The sequence below is a fragment of the Eriocheir sinensis genome, chromosome 35 (genome assembly GCF_024679095.1).
Source record: "Eriocheir sinensis breed Jianghai 21 chromosome 35, ASM2467909v1, whole genome shotgun sequence".
NCBI classification, from domain to species: domain Eukaryota; kingdom Metazoa; phylum Arthropoda; class Malacostraca; order Decapoda; family Varunidae; genus Eriocheir; species Eriocheir sinensis.
The window spans coordinates 13,206,229-13,222,713 of NC_066543.1; the positions used below are offsets into that span (position 1 = coordinate 13,206,229).

General features: G+C 39.4%; 2 protein-coding genes across 2 annotated transcripts in view; one reads left to right on the top strand and one right to left on the bottom strand.

Moving 5' to 3' along the window:
- Positions 1 to 8,642, top strand: part of LOC127007425 (serine protease 33-like) — a 20,759-nt gene extending 12,117 nt beyond the window's left edge. The window contains exons 4-7 of the mRNA XM_050878422.1: positions 1,448 to 1,535; positions 2,235 to 2,396; positions 2,652 to 2,840; positions 3,039 to 8,642. Coding sequence (XP_050734379.1) covers positions 1,448 to 1,535; positions 2,235 to 2,396; positions 2,652 to 2,840; positions 3,039 to 3,166 — 567 coding nt within the window. The 3' untranslated portion in view covers positions 3,167 to 8,642. The remainder of the gene's footprint in view (positions 1 to 1,447; positions 1,536 to 2,234; positions 2,397 to 2,651; positions 2,841 to 3,038) is intronic.
- A 2,101-nt stretch (positions 8,643 to 10,743) lies between these two features.
- On the bottom strand, positions 10,744 to 15,864 carry LOC127007426 (glycine cleavage system H protein, mitochondrial-like). The gene is made up of 4 exons (XM_050878424.1): positions 15,683 to 15,864; positions 14,375 to 14,454; positions 11,273 to 11,336; positions 10,744 to 10,883 (listed from the first exon to the last, which is right to left on the bottom strand). The coding sequence occupies exons 1-4, from the start codon at positions 15,807 to 15,809 to the stop codon at positions 10,846 to 10,848; spliced, it is 309 nt and encodes a 102-aa protein (XP_050734381.1). The 5' UTR covers positions 15,810 to 15,864; the 3' UTR covers positions 10,744 to 10,845.
- Positions 15,865 to 16,485: the final 621 nt, after the last annotated feature.

The window sequence follows — 16,485 nt, forward strand, 5'->3', positions numbered from 1 at the left end:
TGACCTGTCTGTGTAAAGACATACAATCCAAGGGTACCACTGTTCGGTAGAGAAGCCTATTTTTCCACCATACAGACATCAACAACAAATCACACAATATATTTTGATTTTGTGCAAAATTATAGGAGTGGTGTTCTGTTTTGTAATAAAAATACCCATACATATTGTAGTGACTAACAGGAAAGTGTAAGAGGGAGTATTCCAAGTACAATGACTATGCCACGAGGTGTGTGGAGTCATTATTTTTCATCGTCAAGGAGCTAAAGATGGTTGGAACAAACGATAAACCCATTCAGACTGACGAGGTAAGATTTGCCAGTCGACGGAAATACTATCGTGTAATCCTGTCACTGGATCTACATAACGTTCTTGATGGTTCACCGTAAGATGGCGATAGTTCATGCCATTTAGATTACGTGCCACTTGCAGGCCATTCACCCGAATGAATGATATACGAGTGTGCCTCGATATGGGATGCAAATAAAAATTGTGCACCAATGAATTCCGTCATAAAGATGACAATCAATAAACTTTTTAACATTTTGGGAGGTGATTATGTTGTCATTAATCATAAATTGAAAGCTTGTTTTTTTTATCATCCTGCAGTATAAAGTTCATGTAGTTGAGGTACACTGCATACTTAAGTGCTAATGGCCAGGTAGACCACACGGTAAAGTGATAAAAGGGAAGGTAGATCGCAGGCTTAAAGTGTAAAAGGGCATATATATATATATATAATATATATATATATATATATATATATATATATATATATATATATATATATATATATATATATATATATATATATATATATATATATATATATATATATATATATATATATATATATATATATATATATATATATATATTTACAACAAAGGAGACAGCTCAAGGGCACAAAAAAAGGAAACAATGATAAAAAAAAGCCCGCTACTCACTGCTCCTACAAAAAAAAATATATAAATATATATATACACACACACACACACAAGATACCACGTATGTAGTACTTAATTATATTGTAGTAGGAATAATTAAGCTTCCCCATCAATGATATTTCAGCACCTTAATGAACATCTGATTTTTTTCTTATGCAACACACACACACACACACACACACCGCTCCGGTAGCTCAATTGGTTAGAGCACCGCGATGCAAAGCTTCACGGCCAAACAGGCGGTGGTTCGAGCCCCACTCAGGCCGGATTCTTTCCGTTGACTAAGAGTGGTTACTGTCCCCCCCTTGAGCAAGGGGGATGAGATGAGTGGTGTGTGAGGGTGAGGTCCTGGCAGTACCCAGAGATCGACAAATGAGCACCTGCTCACGTCGTGAGGGTACCTGCTGTGGCGAAAGCGAGTCAAACTCGTGATCAGGCCGTGGTGAATTACACACACACACACACACACACATTTATAAGAAAACGATTTGATTTATCACCAGGTGGGAGACCACAACCTGGGCAAGCCTGATCAGGACGAGCAGATGTTTGAGATCGAGGACCTGGTGATACATCCCAAGTTTGCAGTGGGTGAGTGCTGTCTTGGATAAGAAAGAACTGCAATGTATAAACAGACAAAAGTAGATGACAGTCGTTTAGTATCACTGTAACTTTTGAAATAATTACTTTATATTAATAAATTACGATAGAGTAACACTGTAATTCTGGAGATAATCACTTTAATGATTTAATGACTGAACAAACTCAACCATGTTCATTGGAATCGGGTCAAATTAAGAAGGCTGTCACTGAAAGTATTGATTTTAAAAGTTGCAAAAAGCCGCTGAGTACAGCTTCATGTGCAAAGAGATAAGTCATGTTTGCATCTCACTCTGGAGCTTAATGGAAAACTCCACATCACTTTCTGTACTGGTATATCACTAAGGAGCGGAGAAAAATCTTAAATCTCAGGAACATATATTAGTAATAATATTACAGTATATCATAAACAGTGTGTCGACGCTCTATTTAGTCCACTGACCTCCATTACCTTCTTGTGAAAAAGTCCGGCACATTTCCTGATCATTTATCGAAGTAGGTACCATGTTTCAATTAAGTTTTTGTAGTTAATACAGAAAATGCATAGAACAGCTGTGGGTGTTACGTTACATAATACATGTCATCTCGCATCACATAAGGGACATCAACACACTAGGGAGCCGCCATGTTATAATGCAGCAAATATGTTGTGCTTGCTGGATCACACTGTTTACCACTGTTGCATTTCAGGTGGGCAATACAACAATGATGTCGCAGTGCTGAAGGTGCGTGAACAGAGAGGCGAAGGGTTCCGCATGTCTAGGTTCGTCACCCCCGCCTGTTTACCCGCTCCAGACACCAGCTACACGCCCGGCATCAGCTGCCAGGTGTCAGGCTGGGGCTTCACAGACCGTGAGTTAGTCTTCCTCTTCATTAATTAAGCCGTGTACAAAGACTTAAAGAAATTAATAAAACTGCAATGCTTCCATAGTAATGGATACAAAGCATCAATTTTGTATGAAATGTAACATTTTCCTCACAAAGGCATTTCATGTTGGATGGCTGAATATCATTTTTTTCTAGGACTAAAGAGAGAATAAAGAGGCTGCATTATGCGTCATTAATGGCAGCCTCAAACAGTATTCTAACTTCTCATTCTTCTTGCAGCTAACAACGACTATTCCAAGCCAAAGGTTTTACACAGCACAGACGTCCTCCTCGTGGCTGACAAGGAGTGCCAGCAGCTGCACGGAACACGCGGGTACGGCCCCGGCATGGTCTGTGCCGGGCACCCGGATGGCATCAAGGACGCCTGCAACGCGGACTCGGGGGGACCTCTCGCGTGCAACATAAATGGTGAGTCAAACTATGACTTCATGTCAGAGTTAAATGTCACAATATATATATATATATATATATATATATATATATATATATATATATATATATATATATATATATATATATATATATATATATATATATATATATATATATATATATTTGTAGTATATATGTGGCATAACTAACTGATTGTCTGATTTCCTCCGGCAGGTTCCTACACGGTGTTCGGTCTGGTGTCTTGGGGTAAGGGCTGTGGCAAGCCAGGTCTGCCTGGAGTGTACACGCATATCCAGTACTATGTTGACTGGATCAACAGCGTCACTGGAAACATCCAGTAGATAGGTGGTGCATTCTGCTGCACATGTTCCTTTGTAGTGCTTCTAATTCTTGGTGTTTCCTGTATCACTGATACAAGCCACCTACCACCAGAAATGGAGTGAATACAAGAAATTTGTATTTGAATACAAATACAAATACTTCATATTCCAACGAATATGAATACGAATTTAAATACACTGAAATTATTTTAAATTGAATACAAATAGGAATACTTCTTGAAAGTATTCATGAATACATTCATGAATACTTTTCATTAAAAAATACCTTCTTGACGTAATTGGGTATAGCACTGTTCTAAAGTTATGCAACAGTAAAATGACCTCACGAACCTGCTATACGCGATGATTATACACGTCCGTCCAGGAGGCTGGAGTTGAAAAGAACAACGGCTGTTATCTCTCATAATAAATTTTGAGGTATTCGTCATGTGATTCGCAGAGTACGAACACTTTTCCTTTTATTTGAATACAGTATTCAAATGTATTTGAATACGAATACCGAATACGAATACTTCATCCCTCCCTACGACCATCTTTTCTTTATTGTATATTGCCTTGGGTTGGGAGAGCTTATAATCAAAAGCAAGCAAAACTTTGGTGGAGAAGATTGGGGTGAAGAATGCAGGGGTAACTAACCAGATGTAATGAGTACAGAAGTTGCACACTGTGCACCTTATAATATGTCTCATCCACCACCGCTTGAGGGCCACCAGTAGCTCAACAGCTATGTGATTCAAATTAAAGTTTAAACAATTGGTAGACATATGTCACCAATATACCAACTAAACATATATCTCCCAATTCATCTAATGATAGGCCAGGGCTGTAATTTCTGGGGGGTTTAGGCAAGCTATAGCCTCCCCTAATATTTTCTATCAGCCTCAAAATGCCCCTAAAATTGATGATTTTTCAAAAAATTTCCCCCACCTGCACATGCTTGATTCGTGTGCCACCCTCATGAACCTATGACGCCCCCCCCCAAAAAAAATCCATCATAATTACAGGCTTGTAGACGGTTATCATGTGCAACACGCCAGCCCTCAGTCACTAAGATGACCTTTTCTCCAAGTTAACGACTTTAGGGGACAAGAAAGTATATAGCAGTTGGTTTATATACATAAGTATATGTAGACTTAATATTAAGAAACTGTATGATGGCAGCCACATGACCAAATACATGTAAGAATTATGGGCATTTTACATATAGATCATTGTAACTGGATATCACAATTTTCAGACTTAACTGTGTGTGTGTGTGTGTGTGTGTGTGTCTGTGTGTGTTATACTGTGATGTGTGTGGTGAGTTATGATGTGGTGTGAAGTGTGTGTGTGTGTGTGTATTTTGTACTGTGGTGTGCTGTGGTAAGGTGTGGTGAGTTGTTATGTGGTGTGAAGTGTGGTGTGTGTGTGTAATTCAACACGGCCTGATCACGAGTTGGACTCAAAATCGCCAGCAAGTACCCTCCTGACAAGAGCAACCTCATGCTCATTATAGTCGATATATGGGTACTGCCAGGACCTCACACCCCACACATCCCATCCCCCTTGCTCAGGGAAGGACAGTAACCACTCCTTGTCAGCGGAAAGATTCCGGCCTGAGCAGGGCTCGAACCACCGCCTCTCAGGCCGTGAACCCTGGCAGAGTAGCGCTCTAACCAACTGAAATTGTGTGTGTGTAATTATGTAACTAGTGATATACAAGAAGTGAACTATACTCATGAAGTCCCATTTCCATCCTCTTTGTCTATTCCTTTCATTGCCCTGATCACTGCAATAATGTCCCCTGAACTGGCAGCCCTAACCTTTCCAATATTTCTTATTACATTAACTTGGTTAGGCTAGGGACCAACTTGGGTGCTACTCTGCATTCTTTCGATCTTGTATATGTTTTTCTTTGTGTGGGGTCCATACTACTACCACTTAAACCAACCTGTGACAGATCAGAACCGACCTCCCCAATTGTACCAACTCAGAGGTTATACTGTGTGTGTGTATATATATATATATATATATATATATATATATATATATATATATATATATATATATATATATATATATATATATATATATATATATATATATATATATATATATATATATATATATATATATACTGTACATGCAGAGGAGGTTCGTCGAGTATGAAGGCAGTTTTAGCCACAGTATCAATATAATGCTTTTCATGAGGAATAAAAAATTTGTAACTATAGTCCAACATGAATATGAAGTCAGTTTGGGTGGGACCCAAACCTCTTCACAGCACTTCTGCATCACCCCAATATATCACTCTCTCTCTCATATGTCAGCTATGCACTATTTGATATTGTGTATCAAACATTCTGTATACATTAAATAAGATTTGGCAGCGCTAAGGCCAGGGAACTTCCCAAGCAGGCCACGCCCAAACTGACTTCATTGCTGAGTCTGTCTATAATCCTTAAACACCTTATCATCTCTTATCCAAAATTTTTAATAAAATAAAATGAGTAAGGGTGACCTTCATATAATGCCTGTTCTTAAATATAATGATATTTGCTTTCTTTTTAAATATCATCGAGTGTTATGTGTATGTATATTTTTAAGCTTAAGATACCTAGTCAATTATTTCAGTCTTTCATAATATTAGGTATTCTAAACTTGTAACTTTGTCACTAAGTATAAAAACCAATAAATGCATCAATTTCTTTTAGACGCTGTTTTTAGTTACAGTACTTCCTATTTTCTTCCACAATACCCCTGATGTTTCAGCTCACCTTTAATTTAAAACTGAATACCAATATAATTTTCAATTACTCTGACTGAGGTTCCTTGCAATTTAATTTAAATGGTGACCACAACAAAAAGGAAAATAATTGTTTCTCTCTTTCTCTCTTGCATGAGTATTTGACATAAATGTCCAAACATGATACCTGCTGGTCAGGAAAAAGTAGGTATACGTTGTCCACTGCTCATATTTTTCAAAGTTTGCGTCTACCTATGGTATAGATGATCACCGAATGCGTAATGTATGTGGGTCCATATCTACCTCATGAACGGCAAAGGTAACATGAGATTTATGATCTGAATCTTTTGCTCGTGAGTGTATTTTGCTTTCTAGCATCTCTAGTATAATTTAATTTGATGCTAGAATGGTATTATTTATGGAAGTGTAATTATTATGACTTTTGGTCTTAAAATAAGTGCTTTACATATACAGTGGTACAGTACGTACACAAACTGTAAAAAAAAATTGGTAAACAAAGGGTAAACCATTGTCGCTGCCATGGAGACACTTGTGAGGAGCCTCAAGCAGTGAAGAGGTGTCCTGATGGCCAATTGTCTCTTTCTCAGGGCTGGCAACCCATGTGTACAGCTGTGGTGTAGGCAGGGCTATCTGACCACATGTTGGGGAAGTATGGAGGAGATGTAGTTTCAGAATGGATGTTATGGATATGTAACCTAGCATGGGGACAGGGTGAGGTGCTAGTGGTCTGGAGGAGCATTAGTGTTGTGCCACTGTACAAAGGGAAAGGAACCAGAGGTGATTGTAATAGTTACAGGGGAATAAGTCTACTCAGTGTGGCAGGAAAAGTGTATGGAAGGGTTTTAAATGAGGATGAAGAAAATAGCTGAAAAAAAAGTGTAGGCTTTAGGATAGGGAGGGGTTATGTAGATGAAATATTTGCACTAAAAATGCTAGTTGAAAAGTACCTAGAGAAGGATAGGAGGCTGTTTGCTGCTTTCATGAACCTAGAGAAGGCATATGACAGGGTTTACAGGAAAAGTTTATGGGATGTTCTAAGGATAAATGGTGTGCGAGGGAATTTGCTAGAGGCGATCAGGTCCTATAATGATGTGAGTGCCTCTGTGCACGTGAATGGTGAGTTAAGCGAGTTTTGGAGTTGGTGTGGGTATAAGAGGTCTCCATGGCTTTTAAATGTGTACATGAATGGATATATGAGAAAAATGAAAGCCAGAGTGGGGGAACTAGGGCCAAGGCTGAAAAGAGAGGTACAGAGGAGTCATTGGTGGGAGGTCTGTTTGCAGATGATACAGTATTGTTGGCAGAGAATGAAGGGACACTGCAGAGTATAGTGGATGAGTTTGACAGGGTGTGTAAAAGGAGAAAACTGAAAGTAAATTCTGGAAAGAGTAAGGAGAGGGCAAGAGAACAGACCATTGATTTTGCAAAGCTATACAGAGTTAGAGCAGAAAGCACAACGAAGTGTAGAATATGGCTGGGGGAAGAGAGAATGGAGATGACTGAATTTAAATATTTAGGGACAGGTTTATGAAAGAATGGAAGTATAGAAGGTGAGGTGAGGGAAAGAGCAGTGAAGGACAGACAGGTAGTAGGTGCATTGGAGTTATGAGAGGAAATGTGAGCATGGGGGTAAAGAGGGGCATAAGGAACAGTATTATCCTGCCAACTCTGTCATATGTGTCAGAGACATGGACATGGAATGTAGCACAGCAATCTAGAATACATGCAGTGGAAATGAGTTATATAAGAGGTGAATGTGGTGTTGCAGGATGGGATGGATAAAGTAGTGAAAATATGTATCAGAGCTTTGGTATGGGTGTGACAGCAATGGGAGCAGACTGTGGAGTTGTTGAATGGGTGAAGCATGGAGCGCTGAGAGAGTTTGGACACTTGATGAGAATGAAGGAGAATGATTTTGTGAAGAGTGTATGAGGGAAGGATTGAGGGAGGGGGTGTCAGGGGAAGACCACGGTCTGTTAAGTGGATCAATATTGTGAGTAAGTATTGGAGTGAGAAAGTTGGAAGTAGCAGGACTGAGTTTGCTAAGAGGGAGTGCCAGAACAGGGAGTTATGGACACTTCTGACACAACCACCCCCTAGAGGGAAGTTCCCATGAGGGTACAGGGTGTCAGAGATATATATGTTGTTTGAAAAATTAAGGTGTGAACCATAATGGAGAAGGGTGTTTTTCCAATCATCTATATTGATTCTTTCCAAAAAAGATATAGGAAATATAATCATTGTATACCACATCAAATATATTTTGTTTACTTGCAAAGTGATGAAAGAAATATTCTGACATTCATTGAGAAAACTGAAAGAAAATGAAGAAGAAAAAAATCATGTCGTATCACTCGTGAATACTGTGCAAGACCACAAAAGGTGGATGTTGACATTGCCCCACTGCAATGAGCCAACCAAATTTGACCCACCTCAAAGTGAAATTTCTTTTGTTAGTTAAGCATTTAAACAACAAAAATTGAGAACGCAGTTGATGCATAGCTGTCATATTCTATCATTACAACCTGGCTGACATAAAAGTTAGGACACAACAAAGGAGGAATGTGACGCTGGTACAACACTGGTTTGAGCAATTCTGATTTCTACCAACAGAGATCTACACAGAAGATACAGCTAGAAATAGTTTATATCATTCTGCAACACTGGAGAAGTAAAATAAATGATATATTACACGGAACAAATAAAAAAAAAAGGTAACAAATCTTTAAACTCTTATGTCATTTTCAAGAATACAAAAGAGCTATAATGAAAAAATAATGCTGTTCAAGTAACAGAAACTAATACATACATTATATACAAATTGACAAAATAAAGGGGCTTCCTGTTCACGTATTAAGTCAGTATTTACAAATTTTGCAATGATCCAATTCCAATAAAATTAAACAAACACTACTAACAACACAAAGGTGAGTCTTACCCCATAGATCAATCAATGAGACAGGGGTGCACTACTGCATGAAGACCCTTCCTGTGATCATCTTGAGCTGCAACTAACGACATAATTTTGAACCTCCTATAGTTTTTAGGCTGTAGTGGTTAAAATCCCTTAATTCCTATAAAGCAATGACCTGAGTTACACCACTAACTTGATGAAGGCCAATCAGTGTCTGTTCATTGCAGTGTCATCCACCATGCTTTTTCAATGGTGATTAATCTTTGTTGACTTATGTTTCAGTGGCTCATGTTAACTAAACCAGCAAATTAGATTTCTCACACCTGAAGCTTTTAACAGAACCAAAATGCAGAACTGAAATTGTGAATTTTATTTCCATAAAAAGCATTTGTGAGGGAGTGTAGGAGGGGTGTTTTATAGGGAAATGATGTGACAAACAGACAGAGGATGGTGAACTGAAGCAGTATGGACACTATATATACCTCATGCTGCAGCCTTTTCAGAGATGTCCCACACAGGGGTGACCACGACCTGATTTTCAGTTCTGCCTTTACATATTCTTTCAATATTACATTCACTCTAACCTATCTATGTATTCTCCAGTTTTATCAATACATATAAATGGAGGCATTCTAACAATCTCAGGTTCCCTTTACCTGTTGTTCATCCTTCAACTTGATGAACTTGCCATTCTACATCCTCAACACTTGTCTGAACCACCTTGAGGTATCATGTTTAACACTTTAACCACTCTACAGTCAGCATCTTTTGCTCACTCATCAGTACACTTCTTAAACACATTTTCATTGCTGTCATCATCCCATCTTGTTAGCCCACTTGCACTTCTAAGTAACTGATCTCCACTCTGAAAGTGGAGGAAACAACTTTTGAAAAAAATGACAAGAAACAAGCAGGAAAATAAATATTTGTAAGGGAGAATGCATAAAACAGCAAAACACTCCTACAGAAACTTGATTGCACTATATTTTCTTCAATGGCCAGTAGAAACTTATAATGCCAGGGGCTATGTGGTATTCATAGGTGCCAAGATATGAGACAGGGATATATGACTAACATTTATAATTGGTAAATGTGGCCAAGGTCAGAGGGGAATCTTTCTTCCTGACTTAAGAAACTAATGAAAGGTATTGGATTTGTGTCCTTCACACTCAGGGGCTGGATGGTATGGTGCTGTCCCTTACTTATTTACTTACACAGAGTTTGGTAAGTCCCTCGTGAATTCCCTGAATATGACAGGGTTGAAGGTTCTAATAGCATGCTTTCCATAACATAATTAAAATTATGCATTTGTATTTACATCTGATTGCAACTGATTATAGTCATATTTCACAGAGTTCCTCTATTATAAACAAGTGAATTCTTTAAGTACTTGCACACATTTTTCCTACCATAGTAACCAGTGCCCATCAGCCAGGTAGTAAATGTTGTCGTCGTTACTCTTCACTTTCCTTTAAAAACTTTTCATAGGTTTCTTCATTCATCAGCTCGTCTATTTCTGATGGGACTGTCAATTCCAATTTAAATAACCAACCTGCAAAGAAAATCAATTTCAAATCCAAAATTGATTAAGCTAAAAATTACAAAAATATTGTTATAGCTCACCCATTGAATGAATATTAATGACATGTTGCTCCCATAAAAATTAGGCTCTCAACTCCCCAGTTCTTTTATTTATCTACACAGAGTTGCCCATTGCCATTTACTTCACTGCAGGTATTAATGCAGTCAATGTAGCAACTTATAAATTCATTATGATGCAAGTGAAAAAAAAATATGTAAACTGATATATCAATTCAGTACATTAGAATTAAACAAATACATGACTGCACAAATATAAATGAATAATTACCTTCTTCATAGCAGCTCTTATTAATGAGTGACGGCTGATCCTCCACCGCTGTGTTGATCTCGGTCACCTTGCCAGAGACAGGACTGTAGAGCTCACTGGCAGCCTTAACACTTTCCAGGGCACCACACTCCTCTGTCAACACCACCCCATCAGGTTATGTGCAGCTGCCTTGTTTGGTCGGCTCCATCTGAGTCACCATGTTAAACCATAAGATTCAAAAGATGTTAGAAAGGCACCGACACAAAACTGGTCTTCTCACGAGGGTGATGTTGAGTGTCTAAACAACATAACGGGTCTGATCACTTACTCTTTTAACCATGTTCAAAACCCAGTTCTTACATGCTATCAACAGTGATATACATGCCCATGATGGCACCACATCAATTCATTCTAAACAAAAGGCCTGATTCCTTTAAAATAAGGTACAGGCTTTGAACTAATAATGTTAGTTTTGACTTTGAATTAGTGGATTATTATTATTATTTATTTTTTTAAATACAGATCTTTCACTGTGGGCAGGTGGAAACCCTCATGGTCCCTAAACAATCCTGTATAGCAAATATTATACAAACTTACCCATCTGCTCATATTGTGTGTCCACTTCAGGTAGCTGGGCATAAACAATGTCTCCCAGAGCTTCCTGTAATAAAATACAGTCTCAATACTCTATTCATTAACCCATAAACTGTGAGCCACAACTCAAACCGATTAGTGCACACATGAAAGGGTCAGTTCAGGTTGCTGACACACAAATAGTATTTAACCCGGTAGCAGCGACGGGCCAAATTTGTGGCTTTACCGTGTAGCAGTGACGGGCCAAATTTGTGCCATGATATAAACCCCCCAAAATAAATGATGCAAACTGATCACAAATGCTTTGATATATATTATGAAATGGTTCGTGTGAGTGATGATTTTTTCTCATTTTTCTCACTTAGAGGGACCATTAAGAAACATGATCCCTGCTGCTATCGGGTTAAGTTAATGTTAATTGTTAATTAAGGAAATTCACCTTTATTGTGGTGTATCGACCTTCGGATACAAGAACAGAGGTCTTTATTGATGAATTTCGCACATTTTTGGAGTCTGTGGATATAGTGAGTGCAAATGTGTTCATCTGTGGTGACTTTAATCTATGGATTGATGATCCTGAAAATTCTTCTGCCATGGCCTTCATTGAGATGATGGACAGTTTCAACCTGATTAATAAAGTGAACGAGATGACTTCTTTAGGGGGTCATGTGCTAGACTTGGTTTTCAGCGATATAGACGGTGATCTAGTGCAAGGGGTGTGTGTTGATGAAATAGGTTGTATATCCTCGGTGCATAAATTGGTGACCTTTGAAATTTCATACGTGAGGGAAGCAGTGCAGAGAAAAAATATTACGTTCAGATTGCGAAAGAATTTTCAACCAGAAATATTGATTAACTCTGTAATACAGGAAATTACTATTAATTGTCGTGAAATCTGTGAACATGGCTCGGTGTTACGTGGAAATTGTGCTACCTGCCTGGTTAAGCTATATAATGGTTTAGCTAAAGATGAGTATAACAGCCTCTGTCCTCTGATTGAAAAGGAGATAGTGTTGAGAGATCATGCACCTTGGTTTAATGCGGAAATACTGTGGGCAAAAAGAGAAAAGAAGAAAAAAGAAAGACTATGGCGTAGGCAAAAAACAGATGAGGCAAGAAGAGCATACCAGGAGGCGAGAAACAAAGAAAATCGGCTTGTGATAAAACGGAAAAGAGAATACTATCGGAATAAGGTTATGGAGGCAGGGCCTAACATCAATAAATTATATAAGGTGCTTGACAGTTTGACTGGAAACAGAAAGGTTAAGAAGCTTCTGGATGGTTTCTCGGATGAAGTGCTGGCAAATAAGTTTTTAGACTTTTTTGACAAGAAAATTGAGAGTTATCATGAACTTTAGAGGCGACCGCGGTTACCATGGATCCGCTGTGGAAACTCCAGTCCCTGAAATAAAGTTAACAAGCTTTCAACAAGTGGATGTGGCTGTGGTGAAAACTATCATACACAAGGTGAAACTGACGTACTGTGATAACGATCCCTTGCCGATAAGTGACATCATTAAGAGTGAAAACTTTAGTGATTTCTATGATGGTTAACACTAGTATCGAAAACAAGACTTTCCCTGAGAGTTTATACCTATCGTTAAAGGTAAACTGGACCCACAGTGTTTAAGTTCCTTTAGACCAGTATCCAACTTGACGTTTCTATCTAAGATACTTGAAAATGTGATCTTAAATCAGCTAATGGAGCATTTGCTAGTGGTGCAGGCTTCACCGGATAATCAATCTGCCTACAAGAGGCTTTACTCAACTGAAACTACTCTCTGTTCGGTGGTAAACAACTTGCTTGTGCTTATGGATGAAGGGAAGTGTGGTGTTCTGATTTTGTTAGACTTGAGTGCTGCGTTTGACATGGTGGAGCACAGTCTATTGCTTCAGGATTGCAAAAATATTGAAATTGAGGGTGGCGCGCTGGATTATCTGAGGAGTTACCTTGAGAACAGAACTTACTGTGCACAAATAGGTAAATCATTCTCCACTCATAAACTTCTGCAAAGAGAAGTCCCCCAGGGAAGTGTACTGGGTCTAATTTTATTCTGTGTTTATACTATCGGTCTTTCACATTTGCTAAGAAGGCATGAAGTTGACTTTAAACTGTATGCTGATGATACACAGTTCTATTTGTCGCTGAGTGATGTGGAAAACACTGAAGATAAGCTGAGCAGAATTATGGATGATGTTGGGAAATGGATGAATTCTAAGCAACTGAAGCTGAATGAGGATAAAACTGAATGTTTGATTGTCGGGAAGAACAAGGATCTCAGGAGGCTAGATATTTCCACTCTTCAGATAAAAGATGACATAATGACTGTAAAAAAGTCGGTCAAAGATTTAGGTGCGATACTTGACTGCACTCTATCATTCAAAGAACAGATCAATCAGGTGCTGAGAACGGCGCTACCATCTGAGAAATATTGCATTTGTCAAGAAATACCTGGATGATAAGACTATGAAGATGCTTATATATAATCATGTAACTAGTAAGCTGGATTATTGTAACTCACTTTATTATGGCCTTCCTAAATATCTGCTGAAGAAACTACAACTGGTTATGAACAGAGCTGTAAGGCTAATAAAGGGTCTGCCCTCCCCGTGAGAGAATAACACCTGCACTTAGAGCCTTGCATTGGCTACCCATTAAGGCACGAATAGTCTACAAAATATGTGTCTTGACTGATCAAGCAACGGGACTTGGTAAACCTGGATATTTGAGAAATATTCTACAGGATTTTCATTTGGACACCATCATGTCAGCAAGACACAGTACAGAACGGTATAGATTCTATGAGCCCAGGGTCAACCTGGAACTGGGTTTCAGAGCATTTGAGAAGAGTGCCCCGCGGCTCTATAATGAGTTACCTGGGGACGTTAAGAACAGTGACAGTCTGGCAATCTTCAAGAAAACGCTGAAGACTCACTTATTCACTAAATCCTACGACTAAACAAATATGAGGATTGAGGACAACTTTAGGTGCTAATATTACTGTTATAATGTTAGTGGCCCTGTGGAGTGCTGCTACGGCGGCGGACCGGGGCCTGAAACCTCATCAACGAGTAAGAGTAGTAAGAGTAAGTAGGCCTACACACCTGTGCATAATTTGTGATTCCAATGGTCCCAATATTGCCATCTACAGCCACCCACTCATGCTTCTCTGTATATTTTCGACCTGAAAAGGAATGATATGGGGAAATGAGAAACATGGAAGAATTTTGCTACTGATGAGCTGTAATAATCCTTGTATTCACATACACGTAAGCATAAACCAAATAGTGGAGTGGGATGATGAAATAAAGGCTAATTACATAGTAAATACTTATCTTCCCTGCATAAAGTAAGGGAATGCCCTAATCTACATTGTGAACACCTTGATATTCCTTATAAATCCCAGTGACAAATCCTTCCTACCTGTGGTTAATATCATGGAATAGAAAGTATTCAAATTTAGATGCAATAAGTGATGGGATTCAACCAGTTCGCACCGGTTCGCAAGAACCTGTTCTTGGAATTTCTTTAATCCTGAGAACCGGTTGTTACTGTTAGCTTAAATCAGGGGTTCTCAATTTTCCCCCATGAACACCTTTTGCTTATAACTTATCTTGGTAAATCCCTCATTGAGAGAACCTGTTCTTAAAAAATTTGAATCCCACCACTGGATGCAATACTATTTGCCATCATGTAAAGGATGTACAGTGGAGTATGCTGGAGTGAGCCTAGTTAGTTAATGTAATTAATTCTAGATTGTCATTCACAATAACATTCGTTTCTTGAATTGCATTCATTAGCATACAATACATTTATAAGCAATCCATACCAGGCCCACAGCCAAGTCTAGTTACTACCAGCACAGTAAAGATTGGTCCAGTTTGGTAATCTGGTGGAGCATCTTCCTTATGCACAAAAAAACTCACAAGAACTAGTAATACACTCAAGGAACACTGCTAGTTTACAATGACTGTCCAAGCAATAATGCTGTGATCCTTAAATGTTTTTATGTAATCTGGTTCACAATCCATAAGATAGCCCTTCTAAATGGAAAATTCCTTAGGCAGGTCCCGTCTCTACGGTATGACGTAACGAGATAAGGCAGAGAAGACCTGACCTTGGGCATGACCCCAAACCCCACGCCGGGGAGCAAGGCTGCAATGCTCGGCGATCACCGTCGCCTCGGTGGCCTGCTGGATGCATAATTAATTAAACCTTTGACCATGTCTTGATTTGACTTTGGCAAGTCGCACCATGCACTAGGCAACCCATGAACTGGTTATGGAATGCATCAAATACTGCAAACTTTGCGACACAATGACTTTTCATTAGCACGACGGTTAACAATGCAGTCCGCGACCTTCACCAAACATAGTAACTCGCCCAGCACATCTCTGTCACCGTGACCTCACTTGACAAAGAATGGTGTGTGGTGCTGAAGGGCTTGGCATTGGTTTCCCAGGCGCAGGTGGTCTTCTGGAGCTGAGGGAAGAGCCTTGGAGCATAAGATCGCACGCCGTTGATGAGCACCCTCGCCATTGCGTAGTGGTATGCAGCACACTGGCCGGCCAGCTGCTGTCCCGCCACCGCCGCCACCCCACGCACACCCGGACCGAAAGTAGCGACAAGTTCACCTGCCACGTATTATAGTGCCACTGAGTGTGTGAATAAGCAGAAGAGAGGAAGGATCAAGAGGAGGAGGACCTACGAAACGATAGAAAGCGATACAGGTCAAAAGAAGAACATAACGACGCAGGGTCAGGAGAGAGAGAGAGAGAGAGAGAGAGAGAGAGAGAGAGAGAGAGAGAGAGAGAGAGAGAGAGAGAGAGAGAGAGAGAGAGAGAGAGAGAGAGAGAGAGAGAGAGAGAGAGAGAGAGAGTAGAGAGAGATAGAGAGATCAACTAGCCAGAGAGAGAGATTTAATTATTAAACACACACAGAGAGAGAGAGAGAAAGCGCATTTCCACATCTAAATAAATGAAATGATAGGTTTTTCTCTTTATTATCCTAATACAGTGAACGTTAGCCCAAGATAATCCCCAAAAAAAGTAGCGCGGGTGCCTAACTCAAAATATAATAGCGGAAGAGCAACAACAGTATCCTTCCGCTACTTGTGGCCCAAATATGCAACGTCCCCGCTGCCGCCAGCCCAGGTGCCAGCTGGAGGGCCTGTTGCCACTCGCTCTGAGTTACTGGGGCTGACCATAATTAATTC